This window comes from Colletotrichum godetiae (genome assembly GCF_030913485.1).
Source record: "Colletotrichum godetiae strain CBS 193.32 chromosome Unknown BDP55scaffold_8, whole genome shotgun sequence".
In the NCBI taxonomy this organism is placed as follows: domain Eukaryota; kingdom Fungi; phylum Ascomycota; class Sordariomycetes; order Glomerellales; family Glomerellaceae; genus Colletotrichum; species Colletotrichum godetiae.
The window spans coordinates 240697-258037 of NW_026851256.1; the positions used below are offsets into that span (position 1 = coordinate 240697).

A 17341-nucleotide genomic window follows, 5' to 3' on the forward strand; every position below is an offset into this window, starting at 1 on the left:
CTACTCTACTACCTACCTCATGAAAAGTAGGAAGGTATGGATAGTGTTGACGCATTGCCGTCTTCCGTAGTATGTTTACCTTTGCTGCACGTCAATGCTGACACAGACTCTCCTGCTTCTCTTGCTGCAGACGAAAGTGACGAAAGGGGGGAAGAAAGTTGGAGACACAGACAACAGACGAATTTGAAGTCGGCAACGTGCCGCTTTCCACCCCTCCTTTTGCGTTTGGCACTTCTATTATCCCGCGCCGCACCCATTTCCCCGTAGCAGAAGTCTGACTTGTGCTTGAACCGATCGTGATTCCTACCTTAGCCGGGGAGAAAAGAGGGTCTGACTCGACCACCAGCTGCGCCGTGCTGCTGCCGTTGTCCACCTTAGCTCGCCTCGCGCTGTGTTTGAGGATTCGCCCTTCCTCCTGCAAGGTTGGTCATGCAGACAGACTCAAGGTCGAGTCAAGCTTTCCGCAGCTGATGGTTGGCTGGAATTGTTCCCCAGGTCTTGGTCTTCCCTCAAGACATTGACCCGCCGGCTCGGCGCCGGCATGAGATGCATGGGGGCACCTGAGCCAGACTCTACTACCTCGTGCCACGGCTTCGGCAATTATTGCGGGCTGTACTCCGTAGCAGGCAAAGAAAAGAAACAGAGCTTGTTCCCGATAGTCTGGCTCCCCTTTTCGAAGCTAAGGCAGGCCGGTCGGCCAGCTATCTAGTTACGAAGGGGTGCTCGGGAGGGGGGGAGGGAAAGGGTATGTTCGGTCCAATTGATCCAGAATGCTCGGGTTCGTTTCTGGTAGCCGTGAGGCCGCGTGCGCGCGCGCGCCCGGCCACGTTGAAGAATATAACGACATGCATTCCCTCGCAAGTCCCATCTGATTATTAGGGCTTTGAGAAACATCAACGATATTTGCAGAGAAATTTTATGGCGACCATCATGGGCGGCGAAAGCAACCACAACCGTGCGATTGTATACACGGAGCCCGGCACCACACAGACGGAGGTCGTGGAACTACCGATCCCGGAGCCTAGCCCCGGAGAGGTCTTGGTTCGGCTGTGAGTCGATTCATACCTTCAATACCACAAAGTTCCATTACTGATCATGCTAATACTGCAGACAATACTCTGGCGTTTGTCATACCGATTACGGCTTTTGCATGAATGCGTTTTCATCGGTCCCATTTCCTACACCAAAAGGTACGTCTCACCCGATTCGAGTAGTTCGACTCATTGAGCAAGGATCTAATCATGAGATATCACAGGTCAAGTTGGTGGTCATGAGGGTACGTCAAAACTCCCATGTAAATCACCAAATCTCACATCACGAGGGTCAAACACTATTCTTTTTGACTCGTCACTAATGTGCTTGTAGGAGTTGGCGAAGTTGTTGCTGTAGGCACTGGTGTAACATCACCAGCAATCGGTGACAGGGTGGGAATCAAGTATGCGGCAGATGCATGTCTCAACTGCGGTATGGTCACGATCATCTCACATAACCTTCCTTCACTAACACCGCATCTCAGATCGATGTCTTCAAGGCGGAGAATCATCATGTGCACAAGTTAAACTCTCCGGCTACTTCACCCCCGGCACATTTCAACAGTACTGCATATCGACGGCACGATACGTCACTCCCGTCCCCGCAGGCCTCGATTCAGCAGAAGCCGCCCCTCTGATGTGCGGCGGCATCAGCGTCTACACAGCCCTCAAGCGCGCTGACGCCCGCCACGGCGACTGGGTAGTCATCGTTGGAGCCGGCGGGGGCCTCGGTCATCTAGCGATCCAGTACGCCCGCGTGATCGGGTGCCGTGTCGTGGCCATGGATGTCGGCTCCAAGGAGAAATTCTGCCGTGACCTCGGGGCGACGGAATTTGTCGACTTCACGGCGTACCCCACCGACGAGGACCTGACGGCGGCGATTAAGAAGATTACGGGTGGAGGAGCGAGGGTTGTGCTCATGTGCTCGTCTAACAAGAAGGCGTATGTGCAATCTCCAAAGTGGCTCGGCTTCAGGGGCAAGCTTGTCTGCTTGGGTGTTCCCGAGAATAGCAGCCCGGCCATTGCAGACGTCGAACCCATGCTCGTCGACGAGTTGACTATTTTTGGTATGTTTTAACTTGGTCATGGCATCTTTTCACTGCGTGATTGGTACCCACTTAACACAGATGCTTACCTGTATACCGCAGGTGTCAAGACTGGTAATAGACTCGAGGCCAAGGAATGTCTGGAGATCGCGGCACAAGGCAACATCAAAACTCACTTCCAACTTCGGCGAATGGGAAGCTTAACAAAGGTAACTCGATCTCATTCTCAGATACTTACTTGATCACGTCCGGCTGACAGGACGATCTACAGATTTTCAACGAGATGGAGTCTGGAGGGATTCAAGGACGCGTTGTGATTGATTTGAAGTAGACGCATATACAATGACATGATTCCAGTAAATACACAACTTTGATGACCATGAAACGCTCTTCGAGTACCTTTGATCTCAATTGGCCTCTTTTTTGGAAACCCAAAAGAAGAGAAAGCACGCGCTATATTTTAATCATAGTGTGTCTCAGATATGAAAATTGATTCCGAATATTTCGAAGGTCGTGATATCGTACGCAGTCCACCAGAATGTGATCAGCATCAAAAGGCTGCCAAAGACGTTCTAGCCGAGCCCGAGAACCGGTGCTACGAGAATGCCACGAGAGAGAGACTACTTCGTACCACAAGTGCCGACTCGGCTCGCTAGCAGCCGGGGTAAACTCCAATTTACGTGCCGAGATTGCGGGACGGTTAGACGAGCTAGACGATAAAGTTCAATGAAGCTGTTGGGCTGTGCTGGCAAGCTCGGCTCATGGCGTCGGCAACCCGCGTCGAAGGTCACGCGGCCCCGGACCATCTTTCGCGCCACCCCGTTTTCATCCCGTCGGGCTAATTAACCCCATTGCGGGGAAACGGGGAAAACAAGAGGCCCATCGAGATCTTTCCCCAGACTCCAAGCCTCAGACGCCCGAGATCTAGAACGGGGCACGAGGGGAAACTTCTGATGCGTTGCGGGGAAACGGGGAGACTTCTGTTTTCTGACAGCTCTTCCCCAGACTCCACCGACACGCAGGCGCGGCCCCGCGCTGGGGAAGATCAGAACCCCATGGGCCCTTGATTCTACCCCGGATCTGTCGAGTCAGAAACCGTTGAACATTCTGAGTCGTCTTCTCGCATGATGGCTGGTGGGTAGGCACATTCTGCAACGGGTCAGTGAGACCACAAAGAGGCCTTGTTCCAGATCCCTAAGCCTCGTCATAGTACTTCGGATTCTGTGGCGTGGGTTAGGGGTAATCAGACCAGATGAGTTATCAAGTAGACGTGAATGGTCGAGTACTGATCGTGTTATGCAGCGACCATCCCGAAATGGGTTGGGAGTTTTTCTGACTCGAAGCTTCGTTGAGCTGTTGGTTTCCCCATTGGGTTATTGGTGATTGGTCTTTTCTGACACGTCGTGGTGTTGCTTCCTGACGCCAAGTACGGTGAGTTTGTTGGAAAGCAGAGATTCGGTTCTGACGCAGTGATTTCTCCATGCGCTTCGCTTGATTTGTCGAAGAGTTGCATTGGAATCGGCTCTGATAGTATTTACCAAGCCTGTGAAAGCAGTCCCATCCTTATCTGCTTTCTCAAAAAAGAAACACTTCTTCTCTTCTTCATTTTCTGTGTGGTGAACAAGCCGCAAGCGGAGCCAGAAATTGGCATGACAAACACTGAAAGATGGCAATGACAGACTTCCAGATCTTTCAGGCCCGTGGCCTGTTCTTCGTGCTGGGCACTCAGCTCCACGTTTTTGTTTTCCGTAAAGGGGAATGGGATAAATCCACCACCAGACTCTTTAGGAACTTCACCTTGGGTATTGGACTGCTCACAGCGGTTCTTGCCCGCGGGGCCCCTGAGACCTTTCAGACTCACGCGGCTGCGCTCAGGACTGCTGGATCTCTCACAGCCACTCTCATCGCTGGAATTTACACCAGTCTACTTGTGTACCGCGCGGCGTTCCACCGGCTTAATGGCTTCAAGGGGCCGTTCCTGGCGAGGCTGTCGAATCTGTGGATCACCTCACGAGCAGTCAAGGAGTTGCACATGTACACCGAGGTTCAGCAACTCCATGAACAATACGGCGACATTGTGAGAATTGGTAAGGAACTCTGTTCAATCTTATCATCGAAAGAAAGAATGCTAATATCAATGGGATAAGGTCCGACGGAGTTGTCCATCAACAACCCAAAGGCCGTACTTCCAATTCACTCAAATCGCTCACCGTGTACCAAGGGCCCTTGGTATGGAGTCCTGCATCCCATGTACTCGTTGCAGCTCGTCCGAGACAAGCAAGAGCACGCGCAAAGGCGCAAGAGTTGGGACCGAGGGTTCAGCTCGAAAGGTAATTCAAGAACTCGCCCAGAGACAATCTGGGGTTTCGCAACTAACAAGAGGACTAGCGCTTAGAGACTACGAGTTCCGGGTTGCCGACTACACCAATCAGCTGCTTGCAAACATCGACAAGAACAAGGGAAAGCCTTTCAATATTTCAGATTGGTTCAATTTCTATAGCTTCGATGTCATGGGAGACTTGGCTTTTGGCAAATCTTTTGGCATGCTCAAGGAAGGCATTAAGCACTACTTCATGACTTCCTTGCATCAAGACATGCAAGCTATTGGCATGTTCAGCCACATGCTATGGCTCTTCCCCATCTTCAAGAACACGCCAATCTTGAATGAGAACAACAAGCGGTTCTGGAAATTTGTCACGGCTCAGGTGGACGAGAGAATCAAGGTAAGATGTGCCGTCGACCCGGGTCGAGGGATATGCATGCTAATTGTCATCAAATCTAAGAACCCCCCTGACCGCCCGGACGTCTTCTCGTGGATTTTGGAAGAGTACCAATCTCTCAAGAACCCGACTTGGCAAGACACCCTCAACCTATACGGCGATGCCTACCTTATCATCGTTGCAGGAAGGTTAGTAATGTCTCGCATCCCCCTTTGATATCTATGGTGCTGGGTCCAACTCAGCTGACATTGCCGTTCCGAATGCGTGAAGTGACACGACAGCCGCGTCCCTCACCTGTCTCTTCTTCGAGCTAGCCCAGAAGCCGGATGTCTACCAGCGTGTAAGGGAGGAGATCGACGACTACTTTGCGCAGAATGCGGAGCCAGAACACTCCGCACTGTCAAAGCTCCCGTACCTGCAGGCGTGCATCGATGAGACGTTGAGGCTTCACCCTCCCGTTCCGTCGGGTGTGCAGCGCATGACCCCGCCCGAGGGCATAGATATCGACGGGACGTTTATTCCGGGTGACACAATCATCCAGGTGCCTACGCATACCATGTTCAGAGGCAAGTCTAAAAAAAAATGGGGGTTTTCCATCATTGTCTCGGCTGATGGGAGTGCGTCTTTCGTACAAGACGTTGCTTGCTGACTGTGGCGAAAACGAATAGACGAGCGTCTGTTTCCGCAGGCAAACGACTTCATTCCCGAGCGGTGGACCACCCGGCCCGATCTGGCCAAAGATCCTGCCGCATTTGTTCCCTTTGGTACTGGTAAGCACCTAAAATATTACCACCTTCACCTTTTTGGGCCGATTGGTGCAACGTGAGAGCTGACGACAAGGATAAATCATGACAGGCAAGTACTCGTGTGTCGGAAAGCAGCTGGGCTTGATGGAGATCCGTTACTGCGCAAGCCAAATTATTAACCGATATGATGTTGCATTCGCCCCAGGGCAGAAGGCAGAAGCGTTTATCAATGGCAAAAAGGATGGTTTTACGCTGTCGTTGCCGGAGTTGGAAGTGATTTTCAAAGCGAGGGAGAAGGGAAAAGTGACAGCTTAGCAAATGAGAGAGAGAGAGAGATGACGATTGGAGGTAACACAAGACTGCTCGGGCTGGAATGTCTTATAAGCCATGTTTAATATGTGGGCGAGATATCCGAGGTATCCAGTGACATATCGCAATTTGATAATGAGCGTTGCAAAGCCAACATAAACCCACTTTTTGCATAGACAAGTCTGGCAGTTCGGAATCGATTTTCGATAGGGCGCAAGGCTTGGTGTGGCTACACGAGCTGAAGGGTTTGCAGGGGACGGTAAGGATTTAGTAGATTTTTAGGGGAAAGTAGACTAGGTAGAAGTCCCGTCCGGACACGGCATCCGCGGAATGTCGAAGTAGTACTAATTAGCCCCCGTTGGAGCTTGGTTTGCTTGGGAAATCCTTCTCTTAGTACTAGCACAGTTGTCTGCTCTTGCGACTGAGACACTCTAAGACCAATGCGACGGAGTGGAGGGCCACCGGCTTGCATTTCCCACCATTTCCCAGCCGCTGATTTGTCGCTCTTCTGGGCTAATTGCGTGCGGAGCTATGGCGGCCGAACTCTATCAGAGCCACGCGAAGCCACCGATGGCAGAGTTTAAGCCCAATGTCACATAGGAATCCCAGCTCAGCTAGACCAGGGCAGGCAAGACAAGGCAAGGAGAGAAAGAGAGAAAGAGAGAAAGAGAGACAGAGAGACAGAGAGACACAGAGAGAGAGCTGCAGGACAAGCAAGTGCCATGTCCACTGTACAGCACGGCAAGGGTGGCCGCATTTACCCCACATTCTTTGATCTTTCTTCTCAACTTCTCATCCACCCCTCTTCCCTCCTTGCTACACCATACATCTATACCTACTCTCTGACTGTTGTATCTGCACTCCGTATTCGAATGTCTGTCTATGGCGTGGCCGGGATGCCCGTCCAAGCCCTGTCTCTGCTGCCTCTGGCTGTCTGTCTGCCTCGATACACGATTGGTTAATTGATCCTCAAGGAGTAAGCTTCCTTTTGTCTTTTCAACTCCCGGTCCCCTTTTCTCCCCATTAGTATTGATGCCCGCCCGATCCACTTCTGCACATCTACCGTCAACTTTCTTCGACACTATCCGTACCCGTGCTCGGGCTAGTAATCGATATCTCATCTTTCCGCTGACAAAACCAAGCTTTCCCATCATCCGCTTGCGAAAGATAGGGCCCAAACCAGCGGACCACGCGCGGAGAAAGCACAAACATTTGGCTCCTCAAGCGCGGACGCGCTTTTATTCTCGTTGGCTCTTCCTCTCTTTTCTGCCCCCAATCTTCTTTCATAAAGGAAGAAGAGAGAGCTATGGCGTCCAATGGACCAGACGATGATGCCCCCACACCAGCAGCAGCAACAGGAGAAGGAGCTCCGCCAGCCAAGGTCCCCTCCGAAAAGGAGCTCGCCCGCAAAATCCGGAAGCGCGAGCTTGACCGCCGGGCCCAGAGGCAAGCTCGCGAGCGCACCCGCAACCGCATCGCCGAGCTCGAAGCCCAAGTCAAGGAGCTCCGAAAGGATGACTCGACGAGGCTGTCGGCCGCCATGGAGCAGCTAGCCTCGGTCACGCGCGAACGGGATGGCCTGTTCGACACCTTCAAGTCCATCGAGCAGACGATCCGCGACCATGTGCTGCCGAGCCGCCCAACCCCAGCAGCGACGCAGCAACGCTCTCCTCCTCCCACCGTGACAGCGTCAACATCCCTGCCACCAGCAGGTTCTCGGGATGCGACTATGCTTACGGAGCTCTCGGCGCCAACGTACACCGCACCCATGGGCCTGCTGCCCGAAACCCCCGCCGCCCTCGACGTCCACGGTTTCCACGGTAGTGTCAACGGCGCCGTCGTCGGCAGCGTGCCGAACGGATTCCCGGCATCCAGCGTACATGCGCCCAGCGTCCACGCACCCAGCTCCACGTCTGACAGCCAGGACTTCGTCGACGACGAGGACGACGACGGGGACGATGCTCCAGACGATCCCAATCTCATCGTGCCACCGCCTGAAGCGCACTGCGACTGCGTCACTGTCCGGACCCCGGCAGGTCCAGCGCCGCCGAGGGTGAACGTATGGCGGGCGGTCAACCAGGTCTTGGCGAAGCGGTGTCGCATATCAAAGGAAGCTCACGCGGTCGAGGATGCCAACGACGAGGACATACCCGTGCGGGTACTGCTCGAAGGCTGGGATGCCGTCGCCAGGTCGCGACCGCTATCCAAGCTGTGGAGGAAGCTTCGGAGGGTCGACGAGTTGTGCTTTGTGACTTGCCCACCGACTGAACGGCTGGCGATCCTTCGGACTATGCACCTGCTGCTGCAGTATCACTCCGATCCTACCCCGGAACGATATGCTAAGCTACCTACCTGGTACCTGAAGAGGTTTGTCATCTTGACTGGGTGTACTAGTGGTAGATGTTTGCTGACTTGTTGCAGACCGTCACAGGCGATGCCTCACTCTTACGCTATCGACTTTTTCGTCTGGTACTTCACCACATCTTTCCGGCCGTTGCTGTCGACAATGCAGTCACTAACAAGCTTCTAGGCCCGGTGTTCGAGAACGGTTCGTCTTCGGACAGCACCACTACTGCAACAACCAATTCTGGGAGCTCTTCGGCCCCAACTTCCACCTCCTCTGGCCGTTTGAATTCCGTGATGCGTACAAGAAGAGCGTAGTCACGGGCCAGTATCAAATATCGCCCATGTTCGAGCAGAGGATATCCGACATCAACGCCTGGACAATGGGCATGGACTTCTTCACCCGCTTCCCAGAGCTCATCGCCGACATCCCGGCATTCCACTCCGTTGCCCAGGCCCTGACGCCCGCCGTCACGTCACTGCCCCCGATCCATCACCACGCGCTGCCTCAGCAGGCTTCCCTGTCGCAGCTGAAGGAGCGCGACGAGCGTCTGCTTCTGGAGCAGCAGGCTTCGGAGGAGCAGCATCAGCAGCAGCAGCAGCAGCAGCAGGCTAACCAGGACGCCATGGATTGCTCTCAAGCCATGCAGGTTTATCCGGCAAGCCTCTACAGCATGGCACCTCCTGGATTCATGGACGAATTCATCCCGCAGGGCTATGATGCGCACGGCCCGGCTGGAACGTACGGCTCGATGCCTGGGTACTTTTGATCTGGCGATCAACAGTTGGGCGACTACAAGACGACGACATTAGTCGACAATGCTCATCAACAGTCCACGCGGGACGGTCTAAACGACCATGAACAGATGACCCAATGCAGGAAGGCATGCGACTGAAGTATGCACGGCATCGACTGAACTAGCTGCACGTCATGGTCACTGCTCAGCTGTCAACGTGCCATGACATGCGTTTCAGGAACGCGACCCGGCGCTGCGTCACCCACGATGTCGGCGATCCTGACCTGTCGGCAAGCAGAGTTTCTGGCTGCAGTAAGGGTCCAAGACCACGACTAATCAGCGCCAAAACCAAACCGAGACCGATGTCCTGCGCCACGGTCCCAAGAGACGCGCCGAGCTGGTCGTTGGTGGGGGATGGCGCAAACAAGCGGCAATTAGACGCGACGGATGAGAATGCGGGTACCGTTGACACAGCCCATTGATGAGTTGGTCGATGTATTTCACGTCCCGCCGGGATCATAGATTGCATACGCTTCTACAACAGGAGAGCTAAGGCTGTGTGATACTGATGGAGTAACACTTACGATTTATGACTTTGTGATTGGGTGCTGATTAGCACTCATCAGGAACAGAAAGGCAGCCTCTCGACGTTTATTGTAAATTCGTCAGTGTGATATGCCGCGTGTATCAAAATGTACCATATTAAAAAATTGAAGGATACTATAAAATTATCATTCATTCCGTGACTACAGTGACACCCAGATGTATCATGATCCAACTCCATCCAGTCTGTATTGCAGGTTCCGAAAGAAAGTCACGACTGCGATTGCACATAATGCATCATCAAAACCACTTCACTGAAATTTGCTCAAGCTGCCTATGACCACCTATTTCAAGAAAAGAATGTTTTCGGCCGCTCCAGAACTTCTCCATCCAGAATAATGTCAACCTTTTCATTGTAAAAGCACAGTAGACCGGCAATCCCCGCGCTCTCCTGAGTCGGAAGCCTGTAGTACCATACCAAGTCGCTGTACTCTGTGCCATCTACAACAACATTGTAGTACTCGGCATCGCCCTTGTAGGGGCACTTTGTGATGAGCTTGCTTTGTCGCAACGCTGACTGATCAACCGACGCTAAGGGGAGGTAGTATCGCGTAGGCAACCCAGTTTCCAGCAAATGAACGGCGAAGTCGGTCTTGGCGACGGTCTTTCCGGCGACCTTGATCTCTACTGGTCGCGTCGAAGGGAGAATATCGATGCGCTTGTAGGGATCCTTGGGGTGGACGTATATGGGCGTTTCTTCCTCGAGCCACTGGTCTGAAAATTGATGTCGTGGTTTTGTCAGTTCCGAAGGTACGTGGCGGAAATTACGGAACTTCCGATGTGGCTGAGACACTTACCCATACTACCGAACTCGAGCCTTACCAGACCCTTTAGGGCACCGCTGATCTCTCCATTGTCGGAAAATCTTAAAGCCCGGTCGGTGGTGAAGTCGTTTTCACCGTCCCGGCCAGGAACGGTGACTTCAACGACTGCCGCAGCGGCTTGAATTGCGTCGCCGGTAGACTGAATGTCTTGCTTGTCTTTCCAACGGCAGTTCCGCAGTTCTGTTATAGGTACATAGTACTGCGGATATGCAACGTGTTCCCAAATATGGACTGCTTTGGTGGTATCAACGACGCATGTGCTGTTTAGGATGACTCGGACTCGACGGGCGGTGGGTTTAGTTTTGTGAGGGCCATTCGTGAGGAGATGTCTCGCGAGCTCAGGGAGACTAAGGAGGTTGGCGTTATTTTAGTTTGTAAGGATTATACAGATGACTCGTCTGTCCTTGGTCTATGGTTTCGAGACCCTGCCATGGTTTTTGACGGGCGACCAAACTGATGGAATGAGATGCATTGCCGCTGACATCAAGAGTGACTTACTCGGCTCGGAACTGACCAGGTTTGGACATTTTACCCACTTTCGGTACTCTCTCCCGGTGCGCTTGATTGTGTTGGGTTGAGTTACGAAAAAGCAATTGGACATGGACGTTTGCTTTTGGCAAGATGAGCTATGAGAATGCCATCTTGTCTTGCCCTGGTGTCCATGAACCCCGCGCTTCTCCCCATTGTGACGTCTGCCACTTTACGTCAGCATTTCTTGGTCCGCTTGGTCCGGACAAAGCGCCGGGGTGCTCCGTAACTCAAGGCCCCACATCTCCGGTAGTTGATCTTTTGCAACGCTTAGTCCCGGCGGGGAGGAGCTACATGCAAGTTACCGTACTTTTCTAGATACGCGTGTTTTCTTTTCACTCTTCTGATTTGGAATACTGTGAATTCTTGGTCCTTGCGTGATGCATCCATCTTGGTAGGCCCGACTGCTGCAAGTTGAGGTCTCGGCCGTTTGAATTATCGCTGAATACTATTCTCCCACCAAATTTGCACTGCATGTGACGAGGTAGCAGTGTGTGCCATCCCATCAATTACCTATGTGAACCCCAACAAGCGGCTCATAAATTGAACGGAATTAACAGCCTAATCTAGCCGGGCATTACCAAAGCCTAGAATCTTCCTTGAGACTTCGTGGCTGAGACATACAGGAGATGTGGTTGCAACGGTTGAGAATGCCAGCCTCCAGGTAAGTATATATCCGGGCAGACCGCTCCGAGAAGTGGGGGGATGCATGAACCAGAGCCATCCGAGACAATCTCGAAGCCACCAATTTGCGTCAAGGGCATAACATTTTCCACTGAGCTGGCGCCACAAGTCATTCTCAGCCTTATTTTTGTGGTTTCATGCATCATCAATCCCTTAACCCCTTTTCACTGAAACTTGGGTAAAATGACGGAGCTTAAGACAACGTCGCGACCGTTCCGAGCTAGTTTCGTCGGCTGGTCGGCCTAGTGGGCCCCCGATATACCGGGGAAACAATGGCCTACGACCGGTCCGTCAAAACAAACTTAGCCTTCATTCCTGCCTTTTGGATGCAAACGAATCAAAGGTGATCCTTGAATTACCTTATTACATGAAAAAGACGAGGGTTTTAGCATACAGCATCGTGGTGCGTTCTACCTTTCTTAAACGTGATGAATGAAATTTGAAGAATTGCCAAAAGGACTGAGCAAAAATGGATTGTCCTCAACAGGTTCTTTGTGATTGAGTTCCTGTCCAAAACATGTGCAAAGTTTACACTATTTCTACGAGTCAAAACGCGTCAAGTGCGCTTGAATTTTACAAGTCGATCGTGCTATCCAGAACACACGAAAATGAATTGTGGGAATGCCTCAGTCGTACACAGGAGTAGATGACAAAGTGCAAATACTTCACAACAATCTAGAAATTTTCTGGTCTACTAAACCTTGCAAAGGCGACCGTCACTCCTTTCCTCCCAGCCCTCATTTCCCACACAAGGTTTACACCATAGAACATCTTTGGGGTCGATGCTTCGCTTGATTTTGGATAGTCGCGGGTAGTTCGCGCCCCAGAATGCCTGCTGCCAGTTCTTCTCAAACGGAAATCCCTACTCGAATCGTTAGCAGAAGCTATGATCTGGATGTTTACACGTGTAATGTGATTTCACCATCGGTTACGAAAACTTACTTCGTTGATGTATGATCCTCCATCGGGCGTTAGTTGGCGAAGAGATTCGAACCTAGCATCTAGAATCTCTCTAGCTTTCTCTCCAGCTGCTGGATCCCATGGTTCGTATCCCCAACCCTGCCAGGTAACTGCTCATTGTCAGTGACTTGTCTCACAGGTAGCCTTAGTAGACCTTGAGACTTTTCTGTTTGAGTACGCACGTGCATGAATATATGTCTTGCGCCAGGCCGGGTGAACAGAATTTCCTCCGCCCCGCGGCTTGGCTTCATTGACACCCTTTCCAGCGACCAGGTAGGTTCCCAACCAACCATCGTTGAGAAGAATTGGCTCCAGTGCACTCTTCAGTGCGTCCAGGTCATTGGTCAAAGTCTTCTTGTCCAGCAGTCGCGAAATGAGATAGACGGAGCCGCCGGCTTGACCATCATCAAAGTTCTCGGCATACCAGGCTGCAAATGAGTCATACGGTTGAGTCAGAATGAGCAAATTGACCTGTCCGGGCCATCGCTCCTGGATGGTTTTGTTGAGTGGTTGGAAGATTTCATTGATCTTGTTCGTATCTTGGGTGTCTAGGATAATTGTCTTGCCCATCAGACCGGCGACTCGCTCTGGAAGACCAGGTATTGGAATCGGCGGTGTTGAGTTAACAGTTGCCATGAGGTAGCCTGACAAGCCGGAGTCCGAAAGGTAAGGGAGCTGAGAAGCGCCCCAAGTGGCGAGGTCCATGGTAAAGGGGGCTTCGGGGACTGAGAAGGCCATGAATAAAACCATGGTGAGCTTCTTCTCAGGATGCGTTTTGACCGTAATGGAAGTGACAACCCCGAAAGTCGATCCTCCTCCCTGACATTGCGTTAGTTGGTGCACAATCAAGACTCCCGCAGACTAAGACTTACACCTCGCATGGCCCAGAACAAGTCGGCGTTTTGATCTTCATTTACAGTGATAATATCGCCGCCGGGGGTGACAACGTCCATCTGAAGCACGTTGTCTGCCGCGAGACCATAGTGCGGTGCCAAGATCGAGTGGCCGCCGCCCGTCACAAAGCCACCCTGCGAAACGGTCTTACCTCCGCCCCCAACGACAATGCGATTGTGTTGGCTTGCTACAGCATATACATCGACCATCTTCGCTCCGGCTGCGGCGGTGATGGCATCTCCGGGTATGACCTTTCCTGATCCAGCAAGCTTGAACTGGCCCTCGTGGTAATTGATATTGTTGAGGTGGTGAGTCCAGATGGAAAGTGAGCCTGGCGCAATGGAACGCCCGAGGTAATCATGCCCACTGCTCTTGACGACTAGACGAACCTGGTTCTTCCGCGCTGTGCAGAAGTCTCTGTCAGCCAAACTTGTTGTTTTCGTGTCGTTAAATGCACTCACCAAAATCGACGGCAGCCTTGACATGCTTCGCCGTGGTGACGTTGACAACATAGGACGGATAGCCTGCTCCGCTGCAAGGGAAGCCATCAAGAGGAACACAGGTATAGTTGGTCCAATTGTCCCACATCACTGAGATGGGGTCTTCAGCATGGAATTCAAAGGTTCTCCAAGCCGGCAGAAGGTTGGGGCATTGGTCTGCACTGTAGTTCGGCTGGTCCGGGTGACAAACGCCGCCAGGAAGAAGTGGCCTGAGGAGCCGTCCATCGACCGCCTTATTCAGGCGAGACCAATCATTGCTTGAGGGCCATGATGAAGTGCCTGGAAAGGCCTTGCACTCCGATGGGGCAGGTGTTGCCTGTACCAAAGCAGATGCGCAAAGCGCAAAGAGGAACTTGGAATAAATCATGCTGCGTGTTGAGGAGTCCGCCAACCACCGGTCTTTGGAAGCATAGGTAATCAATGTGAACAGCTTTCTATACATACTTTATCTATGTCTGTTGCGGTCATAGTACTTGATCCGATTCCAATTGTAACGAGAACGCCAAGGCAGAGACCTCGTATAGTCGTGCCCGATCCTTCGGTGTGCAAGGGCGCAGCAAGGCGGCAATCTACACCACATCGAAAGATGTCTTGGCTGACCAGCCAATCACCATAGCCTGTATTTTTCTCATCAAATCAACTAGTAAGCGATGGATTTCTTTCGACAAGATTGTTGTGGATGGTACGGAAGAGCGAGCCGAAGCGCTGATTTCAGGCTATGTGCTGCGAAACAGCTGTAAGCCCTCCTGGACCGACGGTGCCGTTCCCGTAGTTCCCGCAGGATTACTCCTGAAGGATTCTCAACGCAGCCTTACGCGGGTTGTCGAAGGATTTCACGCGCTAGTTTCGGCGTGTATCTTATTACTGAATGCAGTCAGCCATAGAAGAGCTGTAGGAGCGAAAGACCCTTTCGGCAAGATGAGGCCCATCAATGTCCCGAATCGAACATCAGTCATGTTGCTGGGAGCTGTGCGTCAGGATTGAAGGATGTTTTCCGGCCAGAGGCACGTCGGAGACTGTTTGCAGTGCTCAATTCTGTCTTCAGAAAAATTCAAAATTTGTCTAGTTTTGTAACGTTTGTGTCGTTTGATAACATGGAGGTCGATGCAAGAGATACATTGGAAATTTCCACTCCACCTCAGCTTAGTGTGGGCAGAAAAATGAACAAAACTCGCGATACTCCTATCAACGGTCATTTCGAAGAGGAGACTAGGAATTCTCAGAAGGAACTTGGAAACCAGGGAACTGGAGTGGCTGAGACGACGACCGGCGAAGACTTTGTAGAGTCGCAGGCTCATCGATATGCAACACAACGAGAGCTGGCTCTTCTATCAACGGTCTTCACTATTGCAACCTTCATGATAGCCATCGATGGAAGTATCCTAGGTAAGCTTCTCCGGTCTGCAGTTTCCTGGAGGTCCTCAAACTCACCATCTCCAGCGACGGCGATTCCCAAGATAACGAGTGATTTCCATCGACTCAATGACGTGCCATGGTACGGTAGCGCGTACCTGTTCACAGAAATGGCATTCCAACCTACATTTGGTCGCCTGTACACCTTGTTCAACGCCAGAATTCTCTATCTGACCTCCGTCATCATTTGTAAGTGAAAATAGCAGCTGGTATGCCCCATGTTAAAGTTACTAAAGCTTTCCGTGATTCCCTGAAGTCGAAGCAGGCTCGATTCTCTGCGCTGCCTCGCCAGATTCTGCGGCATTGATCACCGGTAGAGTGATTTCCGGCATAGGAGCCGCCGGCTTGCTTTGTGGAAGTTTATCGGTTTACGGCACATCGGTTCCTCTGCGAGCTAGGCCGTTCGGAATGGCCCTCGTCACCAGCATGTACGGCGTCGCTGGAGTCCTGGGTCCGACTCTTGGAGGACTCATCACAGATACGCCTCGACTTACCTGGAGATTCTGCTTCTGGTAAGGTGCCCCCTAATGATCTTCTCTGACAAAACTCTGACAAAATTCTGACTGAAAACAGGATCAACCTACGTGAGTGATGAAGGTGTCTGGAGGAGCATCCGACCAAGATTACCTGACAGTCTGCTTAGCGTTTGGGGCGGTAACTTTTGGAATCGCGTACAAGATCTTGAGAGCGAGAACACCAATATACGGGCGACTGTCGTTGCGCCAAAAGCTGAAGAAACTCGATCTTCTTGGCGGATTTCTTCTCATTGCCGGCCTAATCACCCTGTTCTTTGCTCTTCAGTGGGGCGGGACCAAGTATCCCTGGTCTGACCCTAGGGTCTACGTATGCCTCGTCTTATTTGGAGTTTTCATCACAGCTTTCGGCTTGCTACAGGCAAGAAAGAAAGAAGAGTAAGTTCAATATTCAGGCGGAGTTCTCGATGCTGTTTTCATCAGGAGCTGACCGGGCAAACCCCCGAACCCAGGGCCACCATCCCTATGCGGATCCTCTCGCAGCAAACGGTGGCCATCAGCTGCATCTTCAACATGCTGATGTCTATGGCACATAATACGCACATGTATTATTTGGCGTTTTACTTTCAAGCAGTCCTAGGCACCAATGCCGTGACATCCGGCATCCGTTGTCTCGCGTACGGAATTCCGTGCAGCATCGCCATCATCGTCACAGGAGCGTGCGTCAGCTCAAAAGGCTACTACGTCCCTTTCATGTGGCTCGGGTCCAGCGTCTTCATCTCCGGCTGCGTTCTTCTCCAGAGACTTGATAGAGAGTCGTCAGTGGGGCAGTGGATTGGCTTTCAAATCCTCAGCGGGGCGGGCATCGGCCTCGCGGAACAGGTCCCCTTTATCGCGGTGCAGGTCGTTCTTCCCGACAGCGACATGCCCACAGCGTGTGCCATGGTGGTTTTCCATCGCTTGCTAGGTGGTGCAGTGGGACTTAGCATAGCTTCCAACCTCTTCTCCCAGGAGCTGTACCGTCGGCTGGCGGGAGCGCCGGGAGGGGTCCATGTCAAAGCAATACAAGACGCGGGCGCATCGGATTTGGCGAAGGCGGTTCCCGCAGCTGTTTTGCCGTTCGTACAGAAGGCGTTCAGCTTCGCCATCTCGAGGGCTTTCATCTTGCCAATCGTTGTAGCTGGCACTTCCTTGGTGCTCAGCTTTGGCATGCAGAGACGATGGATTCCAGACGATCGGGTGCAACCATCTCCAGAGGGTCAAGAAGCCGGCACCGGCGACCCAGTTGCAACTCCGCCGTTGGAGCAGGGAAGGAATGAAAAGACTGTATAGATATGAAAAGGCTTCCTATAGTACGCAGCATTAACACCAGGCCTTATACAGGGCTATACATTTACTTATCGTTGAGAAGTTGCAATCGTTCTGCTGGAATCAGTGCCTGAAATTGCAGACATCATGTCAATTTTACTCTTCAGTGGTGTAGGCTTCAACGTCTACAAGGGCCGCCCTAGAGTCGTACCCAGCTTCAGC

General features: G+C 52.1%; 6 protein-coding genes across 6 annotated transcripts; 4 read left to right on the forward strand and 2 right to left on the reverse strand.

The window, feature by feature from the left end:
- Positions 1-749: 749 nt before the first annotated feature.
- On the forward strand, positions 750-2452 carry BDP55DRAFT_652990 (chaperonin 10-like protein). Its single transcript, XM_060574150.1, has 7 exons — positions 750-1049; positions 1111-1190; positions 1256-1276; positions 1366-1464; positions 1517-2098; positions 2180-2286; positions 2349-2452. Exons 1-7 carry the CDS (start codon positions 919-921, stop codon positions 2406-2408), a joined length of 1080 nt encoding a protein of 359 aa, XP_060433064.1. The 5' UTR covers positions 750-918; the 3' UTR covers positions 2409-2452.
- Positions 2453-3749: 1297 nt separating this feature from the next.
- Positions 3750-5858, forward strand: BDP55DRAFT_691535 (benzoate 4-monooxygenase cytochrome P450; the record flags this gene model as incomplete). The annotated part of the gene is made up of 7 exons (XM_060576982.1): positions 3750-4164; positions 4225-4407; positions 4466-4800; positions 4861-4985; positions 5068-5363; positions 5466-5567; positions 5653-5858. 7 exons carry the CDS (start codon positions 3750-3752, stop codon positions 5856-5858), a joined length of 1662 nt encoding a protein of 553 aa, XP_060433065.1.
- A 1300-nt stretch (positions 5859-7158) lies between these two features.
- Positions 7159-8965, forward strand: BDP55DRAFT_691536 (uncharacterized protein; the record flags this gene model as incomplete). Its single annotated transcript, XM_060576983.1, has 3 exons — positions 7159-8219; positions 8274-8321; positions 8383-8965. 3 exons carry the CDS (start codon positions 7159-7161, stop codon positions 8963-8965), a joined length of 1692 nt encoding a protein of 563 aa, XP_060433066.1.
- Positions 8966-9633: 668 nt separating this feature from the next.
- Positions 9634-10996, reverse strand: BDP55DRAFT_653001 (uncharacterized protein). The gene is made up of 3 exons (XM_060574151.1): positions 10858-10996; positions 10333-10706; positions 9634-10249 (listed from the first exon to the last, which is right to left on the reverse strand). Exons 1-3 carry the CDS (start codon positions 10884-10886, stop codon positions 9825-9827), a joined length of 828 nt encoding a protein of 275 aa, XP_060433067.1. The 5' UTR covers positions 10887-10996; the 3' UTR covers positions 9634-9824.
- Positions 10997-11819: 823 nt separating this feature from the next.
- On the reverse strand, positions 11820-14292 carry BDP55DRAFT_759625 (FAD binding domain-containing protein; the record flags this gene model as incomplete). The annotated part of the gene is made up of 5 exons (XM_060580830.1): positions 11820-12433; positions 12514-12641; positions 12714-13350; positions 13404-13854; positions 13883-14292. The coding sequence occupies 5 exons, from the start codon at positions 14290-14292 to the stop codon at positions 12266-12268; spliced, it is 1794 nt and encodes a 597-aa protein (XP_060433068.1). The 3' UTR covers positions 11820-12265.
- Positions 14293-15085: 793 nt separating this feature from the next.
- Positions 15086-17143, forward strand: BDP55DRAFT_725551 (major facilitator superfamily domain-containing protein; the record flags this gene model as incomplete). Its single annotated transcript, XM_060579023.1, has 6 exons — positions 15086-15311; positions 15366-15527; positions 15595-15850; positions 15912-15922; positions 15982-16249; positions 16324-17143. The coding sequence occupies 6 exons, from the start codon at positions 15086-15088 to the stop codon at positions 17141-17143; spliced, it is 1743 nt and encodes a 580-aa protein (XP_060433069.1).
- Between the last annotated feature and the right edge of the window lie 198 nt (positions 17144-17341).